Source organism: Neomonachus schauinslandi, chromosome 11 (assembly GCF_002201575.2).
Source record: "Neomonachus schauinslandi chromosome 11, ASM220157v2, whole genome shotgun sequence".
Lineage (NCBI taxonomy): Eukaryota > Metazoa > Chordata > Mammalia > Carnivora > Phocidae > Neomonachus > Neomonachus schauinslandi.
The window spans coordinates 1,741,419-1,762,213 of NC_058413.1; the positions used below are offsets into that span (position 1 = coordinate 1,741,419).

Sequence of the window (20,795 nt, forward strand, 5' to 3'; positions counted from 1 at the left end):
GCGTGCGGCGGCAGCCCGGCCGAGCAGGCGTCGGGAGGAAGGGAGGAACCCGGGAGCCGCGAGGGAGCGACTTGGGCGCGGCGCCCCGGCGCTCCCGGGGCTCCCGGCTCCCCGCTCGGCCGCCTCCGAGGACGGCCCCGCGCTCCCCGCCGCCGCCGCGCCCCACGCGCTCCCGCGCTGCGAGCCTAGGCGAAGCCGCGGCCGGGCGGCCGCCGCGGGCAGGCTCGTCCCCGGCTCGGCTTGGGGGCCCGGGAGCACCCCAGACGGCCACCCCCGCGCGCCGAGGCGCTCCGCGAGCGCCCTTCGGGCCTTAACCAGTCCCCACACAGGGGCGAAGCCAGTTTTGCTTGGGTGACACGAAGGAGGGGAGGGAATGGGGAAGAAGAGGAGAGACATCGGGGAGAAGGAATGGGGGCAGCCCTGCACGGTGGCCGGGGCGCCAGGGGTCTCCTTTCGTTTTCTCAAAGAGAATTTTCACGCAGAGCCTCGCTATCCCGGCTGGGAAGCCCAGTCGCTCACAAGCCAATGTTGAAGCAGCGCAGGCGCAAGGCGCTGCTGCCACGAACACGGTCACCACCTCGGAACTGAGCACTGTTGAGGTGGGGGGCAGCGACCCCGGGGGGGCATCTGAGGGGTACGGAGCTTCCAGGAAGGAGGCATTGCCGGGGGACAGAGAAATGGTGGGGATCCTGGGGCCCCTCCAGCGGGCATCGCTTGTCCCCACTGTCACCCCAGAGAAGGACCCCAGTTAGAAGGGGGCGGCTCAAAGCCTGACATTCTGGGAAGGCAGGGGTTAATGCCATTGGACAGGTGCGGGACTCTTCACGTTATTTTGGCAAGACAGGGAGACTCCCCCCCCACCACCACCATGAAAAACAGCCCATTTTCCACCCAGAGCCCCAGGCACGTGGGGAATGTTCCCCCTTCAAATTCCAGTCCGCATCAATCACCCCGTGTCCCATTCCAAGAACATCTGGCCTGCCCCCCCATCACCGCCCCCTCCCCCCTCCACCAGCTTTGTAGCCTCCCGCGCCCCTGGCTCTCAGGCCTGTGCGGGCGTGGGGTGTGCCTGGGGATGGAGGGAGGGTGAGGAGAGGGCCTCCAGCAGAGAAGCCTTGGGTGCCTTGAAGTCGCTCCCCAATGCGTGGAGACCTGTGAATTTGGGGGTAGGGAACTGGGTCCCTGGGAGCCCAGAGCAGATTCCAAATCCTCCGGAGGGCCTCTGCTTATGGACAAACACAGGGCTCCCTGTGGCTCTGCTCTGGGCCCTCCACCTTTCCTCCAGGCCTGCTTCCCAGGCTGGGAGTGGGATGGGGTGCTGAGGTGAGAGCCCCTTTCCAAAGCGTGGGCTTTCCCCCTGGTTGGGGGTGATGGGGGGGCAACCACACCAGCAGCCTCTCAGTGGGTCCCTCCCCTGCTTTCTGCCCACACAGGAGCCTGCCCTGGAGAAGCCTCTGCCCGGTGCTTGGAGACGTGCCCCTCTGGCCTCTGCCTGGACCTTGGAGGTAGGAAGGCTGAGGCCACTTTGGGGTGCCAGGCTGAGCCACGGGGGCAAGGAGGGGGGGTGCACATGCGCTCTCTACCCCGCGGGGCTGCCCGCTGAACCCTCGCCTTATTTAGTCAAAAGTGTGGCTAAAGGGGCAGGCTTGGAAGGGGCAGATCCGGGTCATCCTAGGGCTCAAAAAAGGCACTGGCTGCCCCCAGCCAGGACAGCGTCAGGCTCTCCCCGACTTCCGGCCCTCCACGGTAGGAAGGGAACTGCAGTAGCCCGAGCATATTGCGGGACTGGGGTCTCTCCTGCCCAGAGCCTGGCTGGCAGAACTTCAGCCCTAGCGCCAGCCACCCTCCCCCCTGCCCTGCTCCAGCCCCGGAGGCAGCACGAGCCTCCCTGCAGACCGCAAACCCATGCTCCACAGAGAATAATCATCCCCCCCAAATTTGGACTCACCCTAAGAGCCTGGCCCCTACGCCCCAGGCCTGCGGCTGCTCTCGAGCCGCCTCCCGGCTCCCTCACTCCCCTGCTCCCAGCAGGCAGCTTTTCTCCTTCCCAGTGTCCTCCCACAGCTCTGGCTCTGAGCTGGCTGCTCCCGCTCCCTGGGACCAAGCCCAGCATTCTGCAAACTCTGCTCTGTTCTCCGAGGGTCCCTGAGCACCCCTCCCTCACCCACCGCAGGGCACCGGCCGCTGAGGCTCAGACCTTGCACTGGGCTCCAGGAGGGACCCCGGCTCAGCGTCAGCCCTGGCTAGAAGCGAGGGACCAAGGACCCAGCCGGAACCACCAGGACCCGATGACGGCTCAAGCCACCCAAGGCACAAAGGCGCCACAAGCCACTGTTCCATAAACCAAAGCCAAACGTAGGTAGGGGTTAGGGGCTGGGTGGGGGACGCGGCGGGGGGGAGCTGAGTAGGCGTGCTGGGGAAGGACCCAGGCAAGGCCACTATTGTACTGTTTTCTGTAGGGTCGGAAATAAAGACACCTTAAAAAGAACATTCATGGCCTGTCTCTCAGATGGGCCAACCAACCTAGAAGGGGGTCACCTGCTGGGTTCCCCCCCCCGCTCTGAAGGGTGGCCTCAGTCACTTCTGGGGTCCAGCGCAAGGACACAGACCCACCCCGCCCCCACTTCCAAAGCTCCCCAGGACCCTGGAGAAGAGCACCCCTCCACGGCAGCTCAGCCTGTGCCCCCACCCCAGTACCTTGTCCGTGAACCGGCGTGGCCACCACCACTGAGCTTGCTCCCGAAGTGTCCCAGGCACTCTGGCCTGAGGGCCTTTCTAGTCCCCCCACCCCCCAACCCCCACTCACACACACAGGAAGCCCCTCTGGCCGAACACAATGGAATCGCGACCTCGGGGCTCCTATGGCCGAAGCACTCAAGAGTCCCTCTGCCGCCCGCCCATGGGGCACGACCTCCCTTTCTCCTCACAACTGAACAGCCAGGAGTCTGAGACTGCCACCCACTTTGACAAATGGGGACACAGAGAGGTCAAGCCACCGGTGTGAGGCCCCACAGCCCAGCAGCCCAGGGCAGGGAAGGACCTGGGTCTCAGGTGCCCCAGCAGAAGCCAGCTTGCCTGGGGGCTCCTGCTGCCCCCCCAATTGATGAATTCTCCCCCCCACCCGCTTGTTTTCTCTTTCCTCCAATTCTGTCCCCACCTTGTCCTTGTCCTCCCCTTCTCCCATGGATGCTCCCTCCTCCTCCCTTGCCCTTCTTTGGCCAGGAGCTCCCCTCCAAGGACCCCCGAGGAGCCCAGACTGCAAGGAGCGGCTGTGCCCACACCTGAGCGACCCAGGGACCGACACCCGGAGCGGAGCAGACCAGACCCCCTGAATCACAGATGCCCACGGTGTGACTCTGAATACACCCCAGCTTCCCTGGGCCTGGTGGGGGGGTTGCTCCATGAACCTAAGGAAAGGAGGCCTCTGCTGGGAGCTGACACTTGGAGAACGAAGCCAGTGGACACCTCAGCCCTGCCCTGGGGGTCTGAAGACACTCACCTCTGTGGGGCTGGGGCTGGCTGCGGGCCTCAGTTCTGAGCGCGCGGCGACCGCCTGGGCCACAGGCCGCAGCAGCTCACCTCCGGGCTGGGTTCTCTGGCGGCTCTGGCCAGCTGCAGGTCGGGCAGTGACTGGGGCTGCGGCTCCGGCTGGGGGGCAGCCTGGGCAGGGGGCTCTGCTGGATGAGATGCAGGGCCTTGGGGCTTGGGATCCACCTCCTCCTCAAGGAGCTCTGCAGTGACTCTTCGGCCCCTGGGGAAAATACAAAGGTGTTCCTGAGATGAGCACTTTTAAAACAAACCTCCCCCAAGCCGGAGCATCGTCCCTTCCTCCCTGTCCCCTGGCTGTTCAGTGGGAAGGCCTGCAGGTCACCTTGCCAGGGTTTTGGGTGGCAGCTCCCCTTCCTGTCCCTCTGGCTGCCTAGCTCCCCCTTTTTCAAAGGACAAGGGAAGAGGAAAGTGGCCCACAGTTCACCTAGAGCTGGGTTTCCCAGGAGCCAAGCCTGCAAAGGTGCCTGCCCATGAAGAGGCAAGAGACCCTTCTGTTGGGTGGGCTCTCCCTTCCTGGCTGGTGTGGACTTCTGCCTGGGCATGGGGTGGGGGCTGCACACAAAAGCCTTGCCTTGGGGGATCACAGCACACTATTTGACACCCCCACCCACTCCAACATTCCCACCTTGGGTGGAAGCAAGGAGGGGGCCAGGTATAAACCAAAGGACACAGTTCTGTATGAAGAAATCAGCTGGATGGCAGCCTTGGGATGGGACACTGGGCTTCCCTTGGGAAATGAAACCTGTCACCACAGACACCACATTGGCTGTATGGAGAAGTCTGGGACCCCCGGGTGGAGGGGAGAGAAACTTCATGTGCAGAATTATGCACACCCCCGGGAAATTGCCCTTGCCCCAGCACACAGTTCTGTGGGCAGGAGAGGCACCAGGAGAACAGGGCAGGCCTTCAGGGAGAGAGGAGCTTTACTCTTTCAGTCCTGCTGTGGGGGTACCAAGGTGTATGGCCCTTCATTGTCCTCCTCCTCAATCTCCTTTCCAATTACTTAGTGGGATTCTTTGGTTATGGTTGGGAGGTGTAGGGAGTGGGGAGAGGGGGGGAAGCTTTACTTTTAAAATGGTATAAAAAAAACTGCTCCAAAATCTCGGGCCCCTGGCCCCTCTGCACAGTCTCCTGTTTGTCTTTGGTTGGGATTACAGTGGTGGGGGGGCGGGGGGGGGGGAGGTGCAGCAACTGCAAACTTCTCACACAGAAAAGCCCTGTCTTTTACATTTGCAAAAACAGCTGTTCACTCCTGCTGAGAAGAGCAGCCCTACCCTCCACCCCTGCCCCTCCCACTTTGCCTGGCAGATTAGTGAAGGAAAACCTATTTTCCCTGCAAAAGCCTCTGTGCAGCCTATAGAGGAGCCCCCTCCCCACTTGTCTTTCCTGTCTCCTCCAAAGTTGAAGCTATTCTTAGAATAGCTTGCCTGGGCCTTCTCTCTGACATGAGAGGTTCTGTCCCTCCTGCAGAAATGGGGATCCTGTTAGCTGCCCCAAGCCCCCAGCCCACCCATGCCTCAACACAGCATGCAGTGTTTCTCACACAGAGGCTGCAGCAAGAGGGAGGGAAGCCCAGTCACCTGTATTCTAGTCGCTGCGTAGTCCCCGAAGTTCCCGGGCGGTGGATAAAGAGGACCGGGGAGTCACTGGTGCCCAAGCCTCTCTGCTGAAGCTGCCCGGCCGATGATCCGCTGGTCGGGCCAATATTAGCAGTCGCCGCCAAAGTAAGGGGTGCTCTGGCTGTGGTGCCCAGACCCTCCAGCCGGGTTGACGTGGAGGAGGAGGAGGGGGACGAGGTTGAGGCTGGAGAGACGATGAAGGGCACTTTTAGAGTGTGCATTATAATAGCCCCTAGAAGCGGGAGAGGCTCTCCACCACTGAGCACAGCACCTGCTCAAATGCCAATTGAAATTATTTTTGCCCCTCACCTCCTCGTCCCCTCCACGCCTTTCCTCGAGCCCCTCCAAATTGGGTAGCTTTGCGCCAACTCGGTGGTGCTGGGGCCACTGGGCAGCTGGCTGTGGCACCTTCTCACGCCAGGGCACAGTGCACAAGGGGGTGGAGATTTGGCCCACCCCCTGACCCCACGGAGAGGCGTGTGTGGGCGGGGGCACAGACCGGAAGCACTCCCCCAGGAGGTGGGACTATGTGGAGGGGTGGAGAGTGGGTGGGGCCTCCTGAGATTGACAGTTGGCAGTCACTTGACACCCTGGTATGCCAGTGGGCGTGGCACGGGTAAAATGGCGACGGGCCATATGCAGAAAGAAGCCGGGTTCGAGAGTGATCAGAAAAAACTCTTTTTAGGTGCTTCCAAGGCAGCTGCAGTGCAGCACCTTCACATCATTTCTTCTTTTAGGGGTAGGGGCCTCATCTGGGAGTTTCCTCCCTTCACCAATCACTTCTGATAGGGACCCTGCACCACAAGTGTGGTGGCAGGTGGCAGCTCTGAGCACCAGTCCTGCTCATAGGCACTGAGGGTGGGATGTTGGGTTCACAGACTTTGAGCCTGGCTGAAACTCCAATCAAGGCACAGCCTCAGAGCCATCAGCAGCTGGGGAATGGGCAGGCAGATGCGCTGCCTGATTGGACTAAATCTCGCTGGGAATTTAAACCCTTCTTCCAACCTTGCAGGGAGAGCAGGCAGCAGAGCAAAGACTCACTGAGAGGCAAAGACATGTGCACTTCCGAGAAGGCCACCAGTCCCACACCCCCCAGCACCCTGCACCCCAGCTTACCCAGCTAACTGGCACATGCTGGGTTTAACACTCACTGTTCCTTTCTCTCTCAAGCCCTCACCTGAACTCCTTTCCTTAGCTGGAGGGATGGGGCATCCAGTGGGGAGGACAGGACTTTTGGTGGGGAAGAGAGACTTGAGGGGGAACTCAGATCTGGCAGGTGTGTCCCAAAGGATGCAGATGCTCCAGAGCCAGGCAGGTGGGACTCCTTGCTGGACTCTTGCATGGGGAGGGATGCAGGGATGCTAAAGGGTCCTGAGCCAGGTCTGGGGCACATAGAAGGGAGTCAGTGTGAAGCAGCCCACAGTTCTTGGGGTACAGCAGTCACCTGCTCATGTTGGCTCTGACTCTGCTGTGGGCTCTGTGGCTTGAAGGCTTTGCATCCTGTGTTGTCCCCTGTGTCTGCTGCAAGATATCCAGATGTTGCAAGGAGCTACTGCGAGGTCCTTATGGGAAGACTTAGTTGGGATTTTCCAAGCCACAGGTGGAGCTAGGGAGAGTGTAAGGGCTGACCCTAAGCCAGACATAAGGAGCTGTGTGGCCCTGGGAAAGTTACTGAACATTTTACCCATTTTACCCGTGCCACAGGAGGCCCACCAAACTGAGAAGGCAGGAAGCTAAGTGGCTGAAAAGGAAGTAGCCTTTCAAACCCATAGAGCATTTCCTGGAAATGTGGAAGCTCCCAGCCCCAAAACAGTGTCTTGAATCTGAGTTCTGCCCTAATCTGGATTCCTATCTCAGGCCTGGCCCAAAAGGGAATCATGCGGGGCAATTTTAATCCACCAGCATCTTGGAACCCAGAGTGCTTAAGCAAGGGGAGGGGAGCAGAGGATAGAGGTCAGGGTGGGAAGGGCCCATGGAAGACTAGCTAAGCCATGGCACCACTGAGGCAGGACTAGCAGCATGGGTCAGGGAGGTGGGTGTGAGGCCTGGGACGCACAGCCCTGCATTCCATTTCTTTTCCATGGTGGAGGGAGAGCACATGGCCAATAAGGGATACAAGTAGTGGGAAGGAACACAAAAGGGACAAATTTGGAGTGCTCCATTGAACTAAATCTCTCTGGGAATTTAAAACTCTCCCCCAAGCTTGCAGGGACACCTCATAACAAAAACCTCATTGCCCCATTGCCTTTGGGCCTGGGAGAGGATCATCCCGTCCTGGGGTTCCGGCCAGAACCTCATTTATTCAGGAGACTTCTGGGGCACCCCCAGAAATCCCAAGTGCAGAGGAGTTGCCTCTGCTTGGCTGCTTGAGCGGCCTCATGCTGACACCTGGTGGCCACTTCTAGAATTACAGCAGAAGAGCCCACAGGTCTTAGTACAACTTGGGGCATTCTGGGGAGAGGGCTGAGGGGGCAAAAGGACATTTGTCTCTACGGAGCGGGGCCCGCTACAGCATCAGGGTACAGGTGGGCTCTGCACTTTTCTGTGCTCAGATAGGAGACTTTTATCCATTTCCATCCTGGCATTACAGAACAGGTGGTGGAGGGAGGCCTAGGGGAACTCCCCCCTTGGGGGACTCCCCAACACTAGCGGATGTGGCAAGGCAGATGCCCAAAACCACAGGTGCAACCTGGGACACCTTCCAGAAGTATCGTTGTGTTCTGAAAATTAGAGGGGCCTGTATTATATTTGTATCAGAATAAAATCAGATCTATTACTGGGAGGCTCTGGGAAGAATGTTAATGTTAGGACCCCCTTCCCAAGGCAGAGACCCTGGGAGGAGCAGGGGTAGGCTGAATTTTGTTCTCCCAAGCCCGCTTGCGAGCAGGGTTTTCCAAATCTGGCCCGATCCCGCCACCTTGTGGCCACTTGTAGAAGTGCATCCGCTGCCTCAGAAAGCCTAGTTTCCCTTAAATCAGTAATAGTGCCGCCTGGGTAACAACAGGGTTGCTTTATCAAACCCAGGAATGGAGAGAACCCCAATCTGAACGAGCTAGGTTTTCCCATCGGATACCTTCAGCTCCCCGCATCTGTGCAGCAGGTAGTCTGACCAGCCTGGGGAGATTGCTGGGGGCTGCATACAGGCTTGAAGGCCCCCAGGCCACATCACGAGGGCCCTAGGGGCGCCGGGCATGATGGAGGGGAGGGGAGCAGTGGGCAGGAGGAGGCCTGGAGGCTGACAGGGTTCACGTTCTGGCTCTGCCCGTGGAGGTGGGCAAGCCGGGTCACCGCCTGGGCCTCCACCTCCCCTGATCTCATGAGTTCCATGTGCAGGGACACAGAGGCCTGGAATCAGTGTCTGGCACAGAGTAAATGCTAATAAACACTCACTATTATACTCTCCTGATGTGAATGTGTATCTGCCCTGACTCCCCTCACTGTTGGCACTAGAACATTCTTTCCTGGGGCCATATGGGGGTGCAACCTAGGTGGCTGGTGGCTCAGTGGCAGGCCCTGGCTGGTCCTGGTCTCTGCCCCGTTCCTGGCCTCCTTTCTGTGGGGGCCCTCCAGGACCCGAGCCCTGAGGCTCCTCCCTTGGGGAGCTGGTCCTCCTGGCAAGCCCCCCCCCACATACCCATGGGCCACATGGCGGGGACCGCATCCACTTCCTCTTGCGCATGATCTTGGGAGGACTACCAAACCCACAGGGCTGTCCCAATGCCACCAAGCCCCAGAGAGGGACAGCTTGCTGGACATGGGAAGCAAGCAGCAGAGTCAGGACAGATCGCTGAGCCTAAACCCGGCCTTGGCCTTCCACGACTCCTCACCTACATGCCTGGCCCACTGGGGATGATGCTTCCCGGGATGACAGTGGCATCCTGCTAGGGAAGGACCTGATGGCGCAGAGAGGCAGGCCTGCTGATTGGAACAGGTCCTGGGGGGCTCCCCCACGCACATGGTGCGCCATGCTGGGCCCTCTCAGCAGCCAAGGCAAGGACAGCCTCCTCTGGTTTCCCTCTGAGAGATGAGGAAGCTGAGCCCCAGAGATGTTCAGTAACCTTCCCAAGGCCACACAGCCAGGAGCAGCAGAGCAGGGACTTACACCCTGGCCCGCCTAGCCAACCACCTCTCCCCCTGCAGCATGGCACTGGCCTGGGTGGACACTCCGGCTGGCCCTGATATGCTGAGGCTTGAAGGGAGGGGAGACACTCACAGGATTCGGCCCATCATGCCCTCCAGGCCTCAGCCTGTCCCTTCTTTTTGGTTGGGACTAGCCCGTGCCCAGCCACGAGGAGGGGTGGGGGGGCATCTGAGCGAATACAGCTGCCACTGTGGCTCCAAGGAATGTGGCATGAGCTGTACCTGACCCACAGCAACAGCCTGACACGGACTTGTCCTCAAGGTTGAGATGCCTGTGTAGGGGCACAAGACACCTCCTCCAGGAAGCCTCCCAGCCTGCTCTCTGTTCTGAGCTCTGACTGTGTGGCTAGAGCTGAGGAGTTTCTCAGCCAACTCTTCCTTCCTCCAGAGCTTGGCCTCTCTGCCACTTCCTTTCCCCACAGCTGGGCCAGGGTCCAGAATGCACCCCCATGGGCAACCAAGGACCAACCCATCCTCTAGGCCTGGAGAGGGCCTTTCTGCCCTGTCCCCACCCCTGCCCCTTAAAGATCTCCTTGATGAGTTGAGCATGTCAGACCTCACGAAAGTATCATGGAGGGTCAAGGAGGGCCAGAAGGTTACAGAGGATCAGGGAGGGCCAGGGAGGACTAGGGAGGGTCAGGGAGAGCAGAGGATGGGTTACAGAGGATGAAGGCAGGGTCATAGAGGGTGAGGGACGGTTACAGAAGGCCATGGAGGGCCAGGGAAGGCCAGGGAGAGCTAGGGAGGGTTAGGGAGGACCAGGGAGCATTACAAAGGATCATGGAGGGCCATGGAAGGCCAGGGTGGGTCACAAAGGGTCACGAAGGGCCAGGGAGGGTTACAGAAGATTGGGGAGGGCCAGGGAGGGCTAGGGTGGGTTACAGAGGATCAGAGTGGGCCAGGGAGAGTTATAGAGCATAAGGGAGGGTCAGGGAGGGCCAGAAAGTGCTACAGAGGGTCAGGAAGGGCCAGGGAGGGCCAGGAGGGTTACAGAGGGCCATGAGGGCTAAAGAGGGCCAGGGAAGACCACGGAGGGTCATGGAGGGTCAAGAAGGGCCAGGGAGGGTTATAGAGGGTCAGGGAAGGTCAGGGAGTATCAGGGAGGGCCAGGGAGGGTCATGGAATGTCAGGGAAGGCCAGGGGTGTTAGGAAGGGTCAGGGAAGGCCAGGGAGGGTCAGGAAGTCAAGGAGGGCCAGGGAGGGCCATGGAGTGTCAGGCAAGGCCAGGGGGTGTCAGAGTGGGTCAGGGAGGGTCAGGGATGCCAGAGCCCCAGGCTCAGAGCCTCAGCTTCATCCCAGGCCTCCCAAATTCACCTCCTCCCGGCCCTGTTCTTGCTGCCCACTGAGTAAGAACCTGAGGTCTAGGGAGGGAAGAGAATTTCCAAGGTCCCTCAGCAACTGCGCCTTGGGCGTTGGGAGGGCAGGCAAGGTGGCCCCGTGGGAGGCTGGGCTGGAACTGGGCCAAGTTCTGAAGGGAGGATGGCCTTTGAAGAACAAAGGAGTGGGCTCGGAGTCACAGCAGGGATGGCCACAAGCTGGCAGGGCTGCTGGGGCGCTGGCTCTGTTTTCCAAAAACACAGATGGGCCGGGAAGAGGGTCAGAGTGAGGCCGGCGAATGTGGGCCCCCTTCCCCCCAGGTTCTGATGGCTCAGCAGCCAGCCAAGTCCACATGGGGCTGGAGGGGGTGGGGCCAGCCCAGAAGCTCAGGGGTTTCTGACCCCCGGGCTGGGGGCCTCGAGGCCCACCTCCCTCCCTGGCCAGGCCCAACCCTCATGGGTTCACGGATGGGGAGCCCTGAGTGTGGCGATGGGGGCTTGGGCTCAGCCCCCCATGACCCTGTCACCTTGGTCCAGGGGTTAGCCTCTCAGGTCTGGACATCCAGAGCCTCTCAGAGTGAGGGGAGCTGGGGAAGCAGCACCCACGTCCACCCCCCGCCTGACGGATTCTAGCTGCAACCCAGCCATGGGCCCAGCAGGGCCCCCCAGGATGCCGTGGCTCAGCCCAGTGCCTTGGGGGGTAGGGATGGCGGGGTGACCTTTCGGTACAGCCCCGAGTCCCGCTTCTGGGGGCAGCCTCAGGGACCCCTCGGTAGAGCCTCAGAGCCCATCGGGACCAGTCCCCCCCCAGCCAGTTGCAGGCTGGGGCTGGCAGGTGACCTGGGGGCTCAGGACCGGAGGGCCGGGGGGGTTGGCGCCAGCGCTGCCTGACCACGCTGCGGGGGACGATGGGGAGGCATCCCCGTCAGCGTCCACTTTCGAAGGAATCTGCCTCGCTGTCCCTGTGCGGAGGCCAGAAACAATAATGCCGGAGGGAGGGCGGGAGGAGGGCCAGCCCCCCACCACCCTGTTTATCTCTGCACTTCCCAGACCCCTGTCCACCTCCGACCCCAAAATGTTCTTTCTGGAACTGACCTCTCTCCTCCCAGCACCGGGTGGGGACGGGGGTGGACATGGGACATGGGGCCCAGCTGGACCCTGCCTGAGGCCTCCCGGGTCCCAGGGTCCCTGCCGCGCCGAAGCCTTCCGGCTCGAGGGGCCGGCTGGCCCGACTGACCAGCGTTCTCCAGCCCGCAGCCTCCAATCCGTCAGCTCCCTGCAGACCCTTCGGCAGAGGGCACGGGCGCCGGCCCCTCCGCTGGCCTCAGCGTGCTCAGCCATCGTCTCACCCTGGGTCCCAGGCCCCCGCAGCCCTGGGGGCCGGGGCTCAGGCTCTCCCTGGAGACTTTCCCAGAATGTTGGGGACCTGGTACTTTTGTCCAGCCTGGTCCCCACTTGGCTGGGGGGCTGAGACCCCGCACACACCGTCTCCTTCCTAAGCCTCAAGGCCTCTAGAGCCAGCGTCCCCCACGGCTCCCGTGGGGAGACCATCCGCCTGGACAACGCTGAGGGACGCGCGGCAAAAATGGGGCTTTGGTGCCCTCTGCTGGTCACATCTGTGAATGGCCGCCCGGGCCCCCTTGCCTGGCGTGGACAGGTGTCTGCTCGGGGAGCCACCTGCGCTGGGGGCCTGATCATGCCTGGGCCCGAGGGCAGGCTCCCTAAGGTGGGGACACAGGTGTCTCCCCTCACAGCTTGGCGGGACACAGATGCTGGCCGGAGCTCAGCCTGGGCTCTGCCAGGGGGCCTTTCCAGGAGCTCGGGCCACTTGTTCCTGGTCTCGCTCCCTCTCCTGGGCCGCCCCCCCAGGCACCAAGCCTCCAAGGGCGGGGGGGGGGGGCACCCCGGCATCCCTGAATCTGCCTCCCTTGCCCCTCAGGGTCTGCTCGGGCCTGGAGAACTGTGAGGACGGTAAATATTTACTGACAGGACAAGGCAAATACTGCCCCAAGGGCCAGGCGGAAGCGCCAGTTTATCGGTGCCAGCAGCAGGTGCAATCTGGGGAGCCAGCCTGGAGGCAGCCACACTGTGTGCGCACCAGAGGGCCAGACATCTTGGCTCCAGCCTCAGTCTCCCCATCAAGAATATGGGTCCAACAGATCCCACCCCACTTGGCACTCATGACAGTGGGACACCGACCAGACATGAGAGCAGGTGCGTGGGGGCGGGGGGCACCCTGGCCCTCTGGTGAGAGGGCTGGGGGACCCAGCATGGCCAGGGGTCTGCTCCTCCACATCCCGCTGCCCCTGGCTAAGGGGCACTTGGCCTGGATGCAGCTGAGAGCCACTGCCAGCCCCGCGGGTGAGGGAAGCCCAGGTTCCAAGGGCAGGCAGGGTCTGAGGACATGGGACGACTGTTCTTCCAATTCCCAGAAGGGGCGGAGCATGGGCCCGGAGGGGGTGGCAGAGCCAAGGTCTGTGGGCCTGGCTTCCATGGGGTGACCCGGGGGCTCCGGGAAACTGGGGCATCTGGGGTTCAGTGCTCAGGAGGGTGCCAAGTAGGAGGCTGGGTCTGATCCCACCTCTGCCGCCGGGGACCCTGGCGACCATGGGCATTCCCTTCTCCCTGCCCCCGGGATCCGTTTGTGGGGGGGGGTATGGAGAGTCCTGCACCCACCTTGCCAAGAACACAGCCATGGGGGGCCGAGGGGCTGGTGGCAAAGGCTCGGCAGGAGAGCCTGGGTCTCAGGGCTGCAGTAAGTCTCAGGAGGGAACGGGGAGATGGGCCCCGGCCCAGGCAGGGGGGCCAAGGGTGGCCACACACCATGCCTGTGTCTCTTGGGTGGGCAGGCTTTCCCACCCCAATGGACATGAGCCCTCTCCTGAGCCCCCCCAACGGAAGGGAGTCCTCCAATGATGCCCCCGAGTCCCCAGCACCACCCAAGACCAGCTGCACCGTGAGTCCCACCAGCTGAGATGGCCCCATATACTCCTGCTCCCCACTCCACAGAATTTGCTGGCCCCTGAGGGGGAGGGGGACACCTGGGTCATCTTTCAGGGTCTTGCCCGCCAGCAGGCCAGCCAGGACACGCGCTTGGCTAACTGCTGCCTCCAGGCCGGCCCCGGGCGCTTACCTACCTCAACTCCTGCAGGACGCCCCTGCCTCTACCCCTGCGGATGGGGCCACCTGGGTGCTCCCATGGACGATTCGCCGCTGATGGCAGCCGCCTCCTCCCCTCCTCTTCCGGGTCCAGTGTCCGGCCGTCCGCTCCAGGGGCGGAGCTAGTTGGGGGACGGCCACGTCTCCGGGGGTGTTGATGTCGTGGGGAGGGGGTGGCCCAGGAGGGAACCTGGGGGCTACAGGGAGGCTGCTGAGACAGCCAGGCCCCAGCAGGATGATCTACTTCTGGCCCCGAGGCCGCCTCTGCGTGGTCTGCAGCCTCGGGGGGCCTGGGCGCCCGGCCCCCGGCCCAGCCATCCCCAGCCCCGGCCCCGGGCGGGGCCTTCAGGAGAGGTGCACATTGGTTTGGCTTGGGTGGCCGGCTGGCCAGCCTTCTGTGCTGCCAGGGTCACCCGCTGACCTCCCAGGCCACGGCCAGCCCAGACAGCCCCCAGGCTCTTTGGCACGCCAGGTGACGGCTTAGGCAGGGTGCCCAGTGGACCCACACTGGAGGGTCCCTGAAGACCTGAACCCAAGTGACCTCATCCTTAGGCCCGAAGGCCCTTCTGGGACTGACCACCTGGTCTGGGGCTGTTGAGCAGGAGGAGAGGGCCGCAGGGCCGCAGGGAGACCCAGCCTGGGCCCTGTGGGCTGCAGTTCTTGGGGCAGCATAGCAGGGACGCCCCTGAGTGCCAGGCCCAAGGCTCCTGCCCAGTGCCCACAGGGTCCGAGTCCGTCCCTCAGCTCAAGGCTGCCATGTGGCTTCTCTGATTCCTCCAGGGCTCCCGTGGGTTCCTCTGGCTGGATCTGGGCTGGGGCTGGGACGGCCCTGGGCCTGCCCGGAGCAGGGGTGGTGGAGAGGCACTAGAAAGGCCCAGCCCTGGGGAGCCTCTTGGGCCCTTCTCTGTCCCCTGCCCCTGCAGGACCCCGTCCCCCTCTCAGCCTCCATCAGAAGTAGCTCTAAAAGTAGAGCACCGCAGGGCTAGGTGGGGAGAAGTTGCTGGAGTGCTCTCCTTCTCTTTCCTTGGAAAGCGCTCTGGGGGCCCTGAGAGCTCAAGGCTTTTGAGCTAAGAGAATCTGCTCCCAGCCAGTGCCCAAGGCCCCCCAGGCCCCCAGATTCCCCAGAGCCCTTCTCTGTCCTGTCCTGAGCAGCCAGGGGCCCTGGGACCTCGCAGCACCCAGGGCAGGAGCTTGCCTGTGGGCACCCAGTGAGCAGGGGCCAAGCTTGGAGGGGCTGGTGTAGAGAACAGGACGGGGGTCCCTGCAAGGGCCCCCACAGCCCAGGCAGTCACCTCGCCGGCCCCCCGGCCGACACCTCAATCGCCACGCCACACAGACGACACTCACAAGGCTCATTCAGGGGGTTTATTGAGTGGCTTGGGATGCAGGGCTCGGAGGGCTCAGGGCCGCTGGCGCGGGGAGGCGCCTAGTTGCAGTAATTCTCCAGCTGGTAGAGGGAGCAGATGCTGGTGCAGCACTGTTCCACGATGCCCCGCTTCTGCAGGGCCCCCTCCAGCGCCAGGGGCTGCAGGCCGCCCGTTCCGGGCGCCCCGCCCAGCTCCAGGGCCCTCGCTGCGGGGGAGCAAAAAAGGGGGAGCGGGTCGGGGAGGGAACGCGCTCCCCCGCCTGCCCACCATCCCGTGCTGGCCTCTGCCGGACAGCAGGGTGCCCGCTGCCTGGCACGGGGCCCGTGCTCCCTGCCATCTGTTCCCAGGCCCCGGGGGGGCCAAGGCTTGAGTCTGCCCACGCGCCCCTGCTGCCCGACACTGACCGGGGAGCTGGTCGCCTGCAGGACGCAACCAAGGGCATGTCATTGTTCTTTTTAACGATCCCGCCTGCCTTCCCCAGTGCCAGGTAGGAAGCCAGGGTGGGGCCGGCGGGGGCTCACCCTGCGGATCCTCCACCTCACGGCGGGCCTTGGGCGTGTAGAAGAAGCCGCGCTCCCCGCACACCAGGTAGAGCGCCTCCACCAGGTGGGAGCCACACAGGTGCTGGTTAACGAAGGCTCGGCTCGGGGCCGGCGCCCAGAGGGCCAGCAAAGCCAGCAGGGGCAGGAGGTGCGTCCAGAGGGCCATGGCGGGGGACGGGGACCTGGGGGACAGAGAGGGTTGAGGCTGGAAGGGGCATGTGCCCCACCCAGGACCCCACCCTGTGCTCGGCCCCCAAACGCTCTGAGGTAGGAGCTCTTGTCCTCCTGGGGCCCAGACACCCCGGACTCCTCAGCGGGGCAGCCCCAGGCTGACAAGGAGCCCACGGGGACACACCTGCTAGCCGTCCGTGTCCGGGTGCAGCTGGTCCCAGGGGGCTGGGGGCTGCGGGGCCCTCCTGGCTTTATAGCTCCTGATCCCACTGCCCGCCCCATTAGGGCCCCCAGTGGGGGTGGCAGATGGCCGGGGGGCTGAGGCGGCAATTTCTGGATCATTTCCCCAGTGCTGGGTCTGCGGGAACGGCTCCTTGGTCGTCAGCACCTGCGGGCCCACAGGGTCATTAGAGTCTTAACGAGGGGCCTGATGGCCACTCACAGCTGGGGGCAAATGTCTCCATGGGAGCAGAGCCCCCACCCCCCAGGGCCTTGCCTGAGCCACATTTTCCACATTAGTCCAGGGGAGCCGGGGGCCAGAGGAGGGGGCTTCTTCTGCCTGGCCCCTGGACCCCTGTCTGCCCCCCGGGCCCCTTGGATGGTGCAAGGCCATGGCGGTGGTGTGGGGGAGCATCTCGTCCCTGCTCACAGCCCTACCCTACCCCAGCACGGCAACCTTGCTGAGACCCTCAGCACCCAGGGGTGCTGCACCGAGGGCCGAGCTTGGGGACCAGCCGCTCGCTGTGTGGACGCTCGGGCTAGGCCCTGCTTCTCATGTCTGCTGTGGGGGCAACAGACACCCTCTGTGTGGGGGCCCCCACCTGTCCTGCCCACGTTCCCCCTCCGTGCCACCCCTGCTTCTGGAGGCCCCGCCAGGCTCCCCCATGCTGACCACTTTCCGACCATCGACTCCCTGGGCTTTCATATGTATGGTTGGGGCCCCTGGGGTACTCCCCAGCCCCCTGGACAGGACCAGGAGAGAGGTCAGGACCCTCTCCCCCTCCCCCTGCCATGTCTAACCGTGCCACCACTAGGGTCTGTGACAGGCTGAGCCCTGCCTCCTCCTGTCGCCTCAGGCCAAGTGGGCAGGAAGGGCTGGGGCATCCTGTGCCCTTGCCTCAGCATGGACCCCAGTCTCCAGGCTGGACCCTCTGCCCAGGCAGTCCTGGTCTGTGGCCCCGCACGACCGGGGGCCTACAGGGGCCTGGCCCACCTGCTCCGAGTTCAGCAACTCCCCCATGCTGCACTCTGCACAGGGTGGACGCCCCTGATCCCGTGGGGCGCCTTCCCCACTGCCGCTTCCGCCTGGGCCGCGCGGCAACCCCCACAGCCAGCATGGAGCCCGTGGCCGTCTGCAGCCACGGAAGGTCTGGGGGTCTCTTTTTTTTTTTTTTTTTTAAGATTTTATTTATTTATTTGACAGAGACAGAGATAGCGAGAGCAGGAACACAAGCAGCGGGAGTGGGAGAGGAGAGCAGGCTTCCCGCCGAGGAGGGAACCCGATGTGGGACTCGATCCCAGGACCCCGGGACCATGACCTGAGCCAAAGGCAGACGCTTAACGACTCAGCCACCCAGGCGCCCAGGTCTGGGGGTCTCTTGAGAGGAACATGCAGGACAGGAAGCTGGGTGGAGCAGGACCCCAGTGAGAGGGTGGAGCCCAGGGGCCAGTAGAGCCCGGGGGTTGGGGCTGGCCCTCACCTCTTCCCCAGGGTCTCAGTGGGGCTCACAGCCCTCAGAAATGGCCTCACTGGGGTCTCGTGGGCTGAAGGGATGCAGGTAGGGGAGGCCTGGGATGGGCAAGGTGCTCAGACCACCAGGGAGGGCTGGGGAAGAAGCTTTTGCCCAGAGGGCCTTGACAGATGAATAGGAGTTTGCGGGGACTGACATCCTAAAAGCTTAACGCCGGGGCCCTGGCGATGTGTGGCAGGCGCAGCTGCCGGGAGTGAGCAGGGCCTGGGAGACCGGTGGGCATTTCTCACCCCGCGACGAGGGGGGAGCCAAGCACGCCCCGGGAAGCCCCCGGCTTCTCTCCCCGAGGACCAGGGGCAGGGCGGGAGGAGGAGCCCCTTGGGCTGGGCCAGCCCTGGAGGATGCGGGGGCTCCAGCTGGAGGGCCATGTCAGACCCCTTGAGTGAGCTGAGGGGCAGCTTACAGAGCCCGGAATCCAGCCCGCAGACGCCTTGCTGGGGGACTCAGGCCCAGGGAGGTTATCTGGGAACCAGCTCAGCTAGACTCCCCATCAGCACACATTTTTGGGACAATTTCCAGGCCCTGCTCCGTGCGGGTGGGATGCCTCAGGGCCCCGTTCCTGCACCTGCTACGGGCTGGCCCCTGTACCCCTGTCCTCTAGTGGGGACACCCGGCTTGTGGGGAGGGCCCAGCCTGCAGCCCTGCCTTGGAAGCCACACCAGCCAAACGCAGAGCTGTGAGCCCCAGGTGCGGCTCCCGATGCCCCCACCCCCCGCCCCTACGGGGATGATGCGCTCAGCCAGGACCCCCTCCGCCCCCCGGAGCTGCTGGGGGCTCAGCACAGGCTGGTCCTCCAGGGTGAGCAGGCCATCTCCTATCTGGCCTGGGCTGCCTGGTGAGGTCTCGAAGAAGGCCGGAGGCAGAAGAGAAAGCTTTGAGCAAGGCTAGGAGCAGGGGGTGAGGGGCCCAGCCCTGAGCCCAGCACACACAGGAGGCCAGGGAGGCGCTCAGAGGGATTCTTTCTTTTATTGAGGTTGTGAGCGGGCGGCGCGGGCAGCATGGGCAGGACAAGGACACAGCAGGCAGAGCTGAGCAGCAGTGGGGTGGGGGTCCGTGGGGTGCCCTCCAGTAGGGAGGATCTCTGGCGGGCTCTCGGGGTGCCCAGTGACCCAGCCCCTCACGTGGGCAGGGGCTGGGGGGAGGTTGGGGAAGGGAAGGGAGACCTCGGGGCCTCTCCCACTGCTCCTAGCTGATGGCGCTCAGCGCATGGGTGAGGGTGTGCAGCTCATCCTGGACGCCCTCCAGGGAGCGCCGGATCGCGTGGGGACTGTCCAGCACGTCGATGGCCAAGGTATACGGGTCAAACTTCACGGAGAAGGGGCGTTGGATGCGGGAAGCGTAGTTCCTAGGGAGGGGAGGGCGTACGGACCCTCGGTCACCTGGTGGGGACTCGGGGGGCACTGGGGAGGTGGGGAGGAGCAGGGGCCGCTTGGGACAGAGTCTGCGGTCCCCAGGAGAGGGGGTGCATCATCAGTGCAGGGCAAGCCCAGGCCCCAAAACTCCTTGCGACCAACCGACTGGACAAGACGGGGGATCGAGGCCTGCTCCAAGGGTGGGGGGCAGGGGAAGGACAGGCCTTTCCCAAGCGGGCCTCTGCTGGACCCCCATCCCGCCCCACCCCTCCGGGAGGCCTTCCTGGGCTGTGTGCCCCAGAGAGCCCCAGGTCTGTTCCTGTCCCCACACTTGCTTGTGGGATCCGGCCCTCCCGCACCTCCACTCTGCAGACACAGCCCCTGGGCCTCAGTTTCCCTTAGCTGGAAAACAAGACTCTTTCCGAGGATGAGCAGGTGGGATGCGTCAGGCTTTGCCCCCTCTCCCAGACACCACTGGTCACGCACCCTCAGCCCCCGGCCCTGGGGGCTCCTTGCCCCCTCCAGGCCCCCCGGGGTCCCCCACCCACCCTCAGCCACCTCTGCCCCTCTGTCCCACCCAATGGCCCCAGCTGTTCAGCAGGCAGGAGGCTGGGAAGGGCCCCACACATCCTTCTTACAAAGGTCAAACTCTGCCTCCTGAAACCTGGCCTTGACCTGGCCACCAGTCGGGCAGCTCTCCCCCCCACCCCCCCGGGACTTTTGGGGGGCCTACGGTGGGAGGGGTGTGCACGCCAGGCCCTGCTTGCAGGCTAGCCCAGTCTGGGGGCGTGGGGGGTGGGTCTCGGCCCTGGGAGCCCTGGCCCACCTGAGCTTGTCCTTGGCATCGCTGAAGCTTTCGGACACAAAGTACACGGACTGGTAGGTCTGGTCCTGGTAGGGCTGCACGGCGGCAGCATCCGGGTCGAAGGCCCGGATCTCAGGCTCCTCAGACAGGGAGTGCTGTGGGAGGCCAGAGGTCGCAGGACCCCCCACCCTGGGCCCGGAGGGAATAGGAGCGCCGCTCCCTGACTCCACACCCTCCCCGCAGGGGTCCTCTGGAGGCCTGGGCACCCTGCGGCTGGGACAGCGCAGGACGAGCTTTCTCGGTCACCCTGCTCCCCCCTCCCCGGGAGCCCCAGTGTGAGCACCCTCCGGGCCGGGGCCGCGGCAGGGGCGGGCCTCACCAGGAGCTCCCCGTAGGAGGACAGCAGCCCAGCGCCGTAGGCCTTCACCTCGCCATTCTGCTTACACAGCCCGAACTCCACCGTGAACCAGTACAGCTGGGGGAAACAGCACTGCGTGGGTGCCCACAGCCGCCGCCCCGCCAGCCCCTGCCGCTCGGCCCTGCCGCACCCCCAGCCCCAGCAGGGCCCGGCCGGCCCTGGGGATCACAGCGTAAAGGTGACACTCCTGGACAGAAGAGGGGACCTCAGCCCAGATGGGGGCCCCCCGGCCTGAACCCAGGTGTCCTGAGCATGCCCCCCAAGGCCCGGCAGGGGAAGGCACCCACCGTGGACAGCTTCTCGATTTCCTCGTCAGAAGCCCCCAAGGACGCGAGCCCGATGTCCTGTGGGGGCAGGAGACTGAGAAGGGAGAGGCTCGGCCCACCCCTGCGTGGGCGCCTGCATGGGGCGAGGGTGCTCCAGGGGCCCTCTGGGGCTTCGGGGACCCTCCCAGGATGTGGAGAGCCTCCCAGGGTGGGGGATCTTTCCCAGATACAGAGATCCTCCAGGTATGAAGGGGCCCTCCGAAGATGGGGGACCCTCCTGGGATGCAGGGACCCTCCAGGTATGCAGGGGCCCTCCCAGGATGGGGGACCCTCCTGGGAT

At 63.7% G+C, this 20,795-nt stretch overlaps 2 protein-coding genes and 1 long non-coding RNA gene across 5 annotated transcripts in view; 1 reads left to right on the forward strand and 2 right to left on the reverse strand.

Moving 5' to 3' along the window:
- Window positions 1-337: 337 nt before the first annotated feature.
- Window positions 338-3,367, forward strand: LOC110576081. The gene is made up of 4 exons (XR_002480051.1): window positions 338-599; window positions 1,434-1,505; window positions 2,174-2,355; window positions 3,223-3,367. It is a non-coding gene; the product is annotated as an uncharacterized LOC110576081 (long non-coding RNA).
- Window positions 3,368-15,209: 11,842 nt separating this feature from the next.
- INS (insulin) lies at window positions 15,210-15,858 on the reverse strand. The gene is made up of 2 exons (XM_021685179.1): window positions 15,672-15,858; window positions 15,210-15,355 (listed from the first exon to the last, which is right to left on the reverse strand). The coding sequence occupies exons 1-2, from the start codon at window positions 15,856-15,858 to the stop codon at window positions 15,210-15,212; spliced, it is 333 nt and encodes a 110-aa protein (XP_021540854.1).
- A 2,661-nt stretch (window positions 15,859-18,519) lies between these two features.
- Window positions 18,520-20,795, reverse strand: part of TH (tyrosine hydroxylase) — a 7,993-nt gene continuing 5,717 nt past the window's right edge. For all 3 annotated transcript variants that reach the window (XM_044919487.1, XM_044919486.1, XM_044919484.1), the window contains 4 exons: window positions 20,477-20,533; window positions 20,151-20,246; window positions 19,793-19,926; window positions 18,520-18,959 (listed from right to left, as the gene is read on the reverse strand). In XM_044919487.1, coding sequence (XP_044775422.1) covers window positions 18,800-18,959; window positions 19,793-19,926; window positions 20,151-20,246; window positions 20,477-20,533 — 447 coding nt within the window. In that variant the 3' untranslated portion in view covers window positions 18,520-18,799. The remainder of the gene's footprint in view (window positions 18,960-19,792; window positions 19,927-20,150; window positions 20,247-20,476; window positions 20,534-20,795) is intronic.